The sequence below is a fragment of the Volvox carteri genome (assembly GCF_000143455.1).
Source record: "Volvox carteri f. nagariensis unplaced genomic scaffold VOLCAscaffold_19, whole genome shotgun sequence".
Taxonomy (NCBI): domain Eukaryota; kingdom Viridiplantae; phylum Chlorophyta; class Chlorophyceae; order Chlamydomonadales; family Volvocaceae; genus Volvox; species Volvox carteri.
This window is the reverse complement of record NW_003307562.1, coordinates 479,374-485,681: the sequence shown is the minus strand read 5'-3', so window position 1 is coordinate 485,681 and position 6,308 is coordinate 479,374. Positions and strand designations below refer to the sequence as shown.

Sequence of the window (6,308 nt, the reverse complement as noted above, 5' to 3'; positions counted from 1 at the left end):
GTCGACTCTGAGGATCCCCGGCATTCTGCCTACACTATTGGAGCTTGTTATTGTTGCTCTCACTATTGCGATATCCCCCCCAGACCCCCCCTTCAAAGGCCTTACGGTGTGCTGTAAACAATTCTTCGCCTAAATGTCTGGGGCATTGCGTCTGCGGAGTTTCTGAGCCGTTTGCTTTGGTCAATGAACGAATGCCCCGTTGACCTAAGTTGAATGCAACAGCGGGCCGTCTGATGGTGATATCATGAAATATCTTATATATAAATAGTGTATAAGCTCCAAATGGTCAGCTTATATGTGCAGAAGGCATTTGGGGCGACTTATGGCCGAAGTAATGAACCAGTACACCAACTGACCCAACGATTCCATTTCGTCCAGGCTCAGGCCCCCATTTATTCCCAAAAAAGTAATATATTACCGAAAGAAACTGCTTACAGGTTAGGAATACTTTTATTCCCGCGACTAAAAACCTATTCCTCCGTTCGGACTAGAAAATTGACGGGCGAAAATGACAAGTCGGGTGTCGGCTTCCTCGAAGCCGGAAAAAGGGCGGGCCCCCCCTGCATCCGTACAGGCCGGTAGCTAGCGCGGCACGTGTGACAATTGATGGGTAGTGTCAACGCGGTGGGAGATGTGCTTTGTTGGAGCAGTGCTGATGGTGTGAGAGCTAAGCTTGCACCGGCGGAATCGTCAGCACCGCCTGCGGGCTCGACGCGAATCGCATCCATCCTGGGTGCATGCAGCATGGACAGTGCGGCAGACCGCAAGTCGGAATGCCCGTGCGGGCAAATGGTAACGAAAGCTGGGTGAATTTCGGTGCTGTCTGTGATGTTTATCCCCGAAGCGCCAGCGGCCTCAGCAATCTGCCCCACAGCCGCGGGCTTCATCGGGGCACACCGCAAGTCTCCGGAGGCCCCGAGCATTGGCTAAAGTAAATACAAATGAGCAGCTTGCGTATTTCATAGAGAAATGTAAGCAAATTTGTCGGCCTGCTGGTGGCAAGTCGGAATGCCCGTGCGGGCAAATGGTAACACAAGCTGGGTGTTCAAGTTATCATACGCTGTCATCTCGGAAAGCAATGATGAGATACACGGCACCTTTTTGAGATGAAATTTAGCCCGAGAGGCGTTGATGTGACTATGAGCTCGGTCAATGGAGGCAGCCAAAGTTGTTTGTGCTCATACGATCTTTGTTAGCTACATGCGAGATACCTTGCAATAGAGAATGCTATATAGTACCGATAACGCGTTTCAGCCGGGTGAAATATTATGTTTGGTCCGTTACACACTCAAGGCCTGGGAGTTCGAGTTATCATACGCCGTCATCTAAAAATTCAAATATGAGATACGCGGTACCGTTTGAGATTAAATTTAGCCCGAGAGGCATTGATGTGACTTTGGCCTCGGTCAATTGAGGCAGCCAAAGTTGTTTGTGCTCATACGATTTTTGTTGGCTACAGGCGAGATACCTTGCGATAGAGAATGATAAATAGTACCTACAACGCGTTTCAGCCGGGCGAGATATTATGTTTGGTCCGTTACACACGCACACACGCACACACACACACACGGACATGGGCAATCCTACAGGTCGGGGCCCCCCTGGGCGCTTCGCGCTGGGGCCCCGCCCAAAAAAAACTGATCACGCGCGAGGGTGATGTGAGTCCCTTGAATTCCGGGTGGATGCCGGTACGACGGCCAGATTTGGACATCACCTCCGAGAGTCTCCAGAAGGCTCCAGAGGTATCAGCTTACTAAACACATTTCAGAGGCGTGGATCACCAAAGCGCCGGCTGGTGAAGGTGAAAGCGCGACAGCAGGCAGCACTGTGGTTGTTTGGTGCGGCCCCTTGAAGATATTAAACTTTGCGTAGTTTTGTGCATAAAAACGTCGTCTCATCCCATAAGTGAAATGCTATAAGTAATAGCGGTATCTTGCTACATACCTTGCAAATAGAGATGAGGCAACGTTATACAGAACGGAAACGCTAATCGAATCGCAGGGGAAGCACGGGAAGCCGCCGCGATCGCGCAGGTGACATGTTCGATTCGCACGACGCATGTCAACTGCATGTTTAAGAAGCACGGCATTGCATAGATCGAAACATAGCGCAAGAAGTGTAGTCCCACTTCCCCATTTTACATTGAGATAAGCTACCCAGGCTTTCGACATTTAAATCCCGTTTCCTTAGCTTCCTTAGTCCTTCCTATTAAGTACTGCTGGGCTTGTAACTATATATATACCCTTGTGACTGTGACCCATGAACAAGATTGATTTGTTGAAATCAAAATCTATCTGCCATATAATAGAAACCTTTCCTGGAAGCAAACCTGCAGCCGGCAGGCCTACAGGCAGAAGCAGGCCGGGGATAGCATTTCAATTTCAGTATAACCAATTCAAGTTCGCTTTCTTGGTACTGCTGTCGAAACGATGAATCTTGTATTGATGGTACATGGCCTTCTCACTTTTGTAATCGGTAAGCAAGGCATTATTGTCCCTGCTGTGATGCCAAATAAGTCCCTAGCAGATCTGCTAGAGGGATGCAATAGGGGTCGAGTTTTCACATTCTTGGGTATTCCTCGGTCATTTAGGACTGATGTAATGGAATAATGCAAATGGCGGCAATGAGTATATCACTGACCGGTGATCAGCATCTTCCGGTGGAAAACATCCAAGCTGTCCGGATCTCCCAGCCGCGACCACCTCCACCCCCATTTTGCATCTAACCCTATTATATCCCGCCGTCCCTAAGAAGTGGGGGACAGCGTTCCTTATCACTACGGATGCCCAGGTTGATTGTTCCATTATTGCATATAGAACAGGCGGACATATAACACAAAGTAATAATTTCCTGCGGAGTGTAGTAGCTGGCCGCTGAAAAGGCCTCTCCAGATGCTGGTGGAGCGCTTAGCGTGTATTTGTAGTTGTTCACGGTGCCGTACTGTGTACCGGCTACCACACGGAGCAGCAACTGTTGCTGGGCTCGCTGTACGGCGTCAGCAGCAGTAACAATGGGTCCATGCGGTAACGGTCAACTTTTCACCGTCTTTCCAGTGGATCCCCCCCCTGTCCGCATTTCCGTGACCAACACCCATTTCGCATCTAACCCTATTGCATCCCTGCCTCCTTAATAACGTATAAGTCAGCTTCATGTCCCGAGCTAGCCTATAGCATCAAGGATGAATTTCCGTGTGCCTCATTCTCGTCATGATTAAGCAACGGTCGCGCACCTCTGCTGCACTGTGTCACCACTCGCTGTCGGCTTGCTTACCCTAAGGACGGAGGAAGCACCTGCCGCTAGCTAGGTACTTTAATTTCCGCACATCTTTTTGCATATGCTGAACTGCCATACGCTGGAATGCACACCATCTCAGTAATGATATACATGGCCGTATTTGTGCATATCCTTAATTCGCCTATAATACTCGTTGTCCCCGCCTTGAACCGCATGCATGCTCCGTTTGCCTGACTGCAGCACTGGTGACTGTGATGGCGGCGCCAACCAGCATCGTGGGAAATGAATTACGGAAGCAGATTGCGGGAGAGCTGGTTTACATCACGTTGGACAATGTGGATCAGTGGTTGATTCGCGACAGCAACGGCGTGCTGATACCGCTCATGGGCGGCTACAAACCACCCAAAACGGACTCGCAAGGCATACCTGTATCTCCTGGATCCGCCGTACAGTTGGTGAGTGACAAGTGGCTCCTTGGGTGATTGGCTTGCTATCCTTGGCTTGCTATGCTTTGACTCGTGAATGTGGTATGTATAGCTTCAATCCGCACAAAATCGAGTTCAGACACGTCTTGACTCGTGCACCTCTGCATGATACACCTTGCGGGTCGGACTTAGGTGAGGGATAAACGTATGTGGGCTCACCGCAACTCAATTGTGCCCGTTGGGCGCTAGTTTTCTCTTTTCTGTTAGTGAGGTGCTCCGTTTTGGTGGCTTTTAGGTGTTCAGGTCTTGCCCTTGGGCCTTCGGCTCTACAGGTATGGGGTCACACACACCCCTAACCATGTAACACACACACACACACACACACGCATGCACGCACACACACACACACATATCCCACCAGTTAAGGCGCTCTGCAGACTGTTAGCTAGCCCCCATCATCATGTAGCTGTGGCAGCATGCACATGTGTGCTGACTGGATCCTGGCATGTTTTAAGGTGCAGAGTGTGGGACCGGCGGCACAGCAATGATCTACTGATTACAGGCATGACCGCACCGCCATGTAATAGTTGTCATGCACGTGCATGTACAAGTTGATGAGCTGGACATAGACAGCTACAGAGCTCCGGTCCATGCATGTGTAGGTGAACATACGCAATCGTTTTGGCCTGCATGCATGGTACTAGCTACCAGGACTACGGAACAATGAAGACATCATATTAGGACTCGCCGGATTCTTAATGCGTACTTAGGGCTGGTAGCGGACTGCATGCATGTGCAACGTGTGCGTGCGTGTACACATTATGATTTTGTGCATACAAGAGTCACAGAGACACATGCATAGCAGCAGGCACATATTACCAGGTCATGACTGCGAATATTGCACCATCCCTTCGTTATGCATGTCATGCATGGCTCTCTGTACCCACCCATGTATGCCTGGGGACTTGCATGCGTATATCCTGGTGGCCTTACATTTGCTTGGCCTGACGCTAACACTGCGATAGCGATTGCGGTTCACTGTTTCCTTCCTCGCTACCGTTGGCGGTGTCGTCCCCGTGGTGTTTCCTGTTAGTGTCTGTGCAAGAATTGGTCTTCCCATCACATCCCATCGCAGGATTGCATCTTCACCGAAGCCACTGGCGAGTGTACTCCTGATGACTTGACAACCTTTACCGTCATCTCATATGCACCCGCACCGTCAACACTCGAGAAAACCATATTCCAGAGCCTCCTGGTCATGGTTCTCGACTACCCAGATTGCGGCTTCCCCGCTACCACCACAGAGGAAGAAATCCGGACCATCTACCTGGGCCCAAATGGGGATGGCAAGGGGGGCCTTGCTGAAAAGTACACGCAGTGCTCCTACGGGAAGTTCAACCTTAACATAACTGCCTTCCGGGCTGTGCGTGTGACGCACCAGTGTTCGACACCTATCACGACTACCTGTGCCGCCTGGGCAATGTCCATCCTGGCGGATGCAGCCACCAAAGCCCTCATCGGCCCTGCAGCCTTCTCATCCTTCAGCCACTACACCTACATAGTGCCACCGGGCCTTCAACCAGTGTGCCCCTGGTCAGGGCTGGCAATATTGCCAGGCCGGCAGACCTACCTGCAGACATCAGCCAATGGAGTGTACAGATGGGCAACAGTAATGCAGGAGGCCATACACAACTATGGTATGTAAGCACGGTCTGGGCAGGTGTTTATTTATACCCCCTAACATGGCGCCCTATGAAATTCATGATGCATCCATGCATGTGCACAGGGCTATGGCACTCTTGGCAAAACGGCACAGAGTACGACGACTACTCCACAGCTATGGGCCGTGGTGACGCGTGCCCCAACGCTGCGGAGATCTCCCGCATGGGCTGGGCCACACCTGCGGTCGGAGGTGACCAGCTGAACAGCAGTGCCTTGCTGCCAGGCACAGCTCGGACCTTTACACTGCCTGCCACCTACCTGACTGGCAACAACAACTACCTGCGGGTGACTCCCGATTGGCTACCTGTCTACAACAATACATTAATGGGTCGAAACCTTTACATCGCCGTCCGTGTTGCCAAGAATGTTGATTCCGGCCTAAGCAACACCATATATGCATCCAAGGTCAACATCCACGAAGTAAATGCAACCATGGTGAGGGCTTCCATGCCTCCGTAATGTACATAACTCCCTTAAGAGAGCATGGTTCCAGGGGTTAACAGATCTGCTATTGCTTTATTACTGTTTAGGCGTTCAATAAGCGTGCTTGGATTTTATCCTTAACTGTACCATCGACATACATTCCTGCAGGACAATGGCTACCCCGCGACCTTCACAAACAGCGACCGCAAAATCCAGTTCATCAACACCGTCGATCCCATGTCGCAGTTGGCAATGGGCGCCTATCAGTTGGTCGTGTATGGGGGCTCCTGGGTCGGTACGGACACCCTGAGGGTGCACCTCTGCCGCTTCTTGACCTCACCCTCAGAGTGCCCTTCCCTAAGCACCCTGGAAGTCCAGCCACCGCCGCCTACCCCTTCACCGCGTCCCCCCAGCCCGTCAGCAACCTCTAGGATGCCGCCTCCTAGGCCATCCCCTTCACCACGTAGTTTGTCTCCGCCGCCACGCAGCCCAGTGCCCACACCA

At 51.4% G+C, this 6,308-nt stretch overlaps 1 protein-coding gene across 1 annotated transcript; it reads left to right on the top strand.

Annotated features, from left to right (window-relative positions):
- Nucleotides 1-3,518: 3,518 nt before the first annotated feature.
- vmp21 (metalloproteinase, extracellular matrix glycoprotein VMP21) lies at nt 3,519-6,308 on the top strand (the record flags this gene model as incomplete). The annotated part of the gene is made up of 4 exons (XM_002950574.1): nt 3,519-3,689; nt 4,795-5,356; nt 5,446-5,816; nt 5,973-6,308. Coding segments are annotated over 4 exons (1,440 nt in total), but the record flags the coding sequence as incomplete, so codon positions are not given.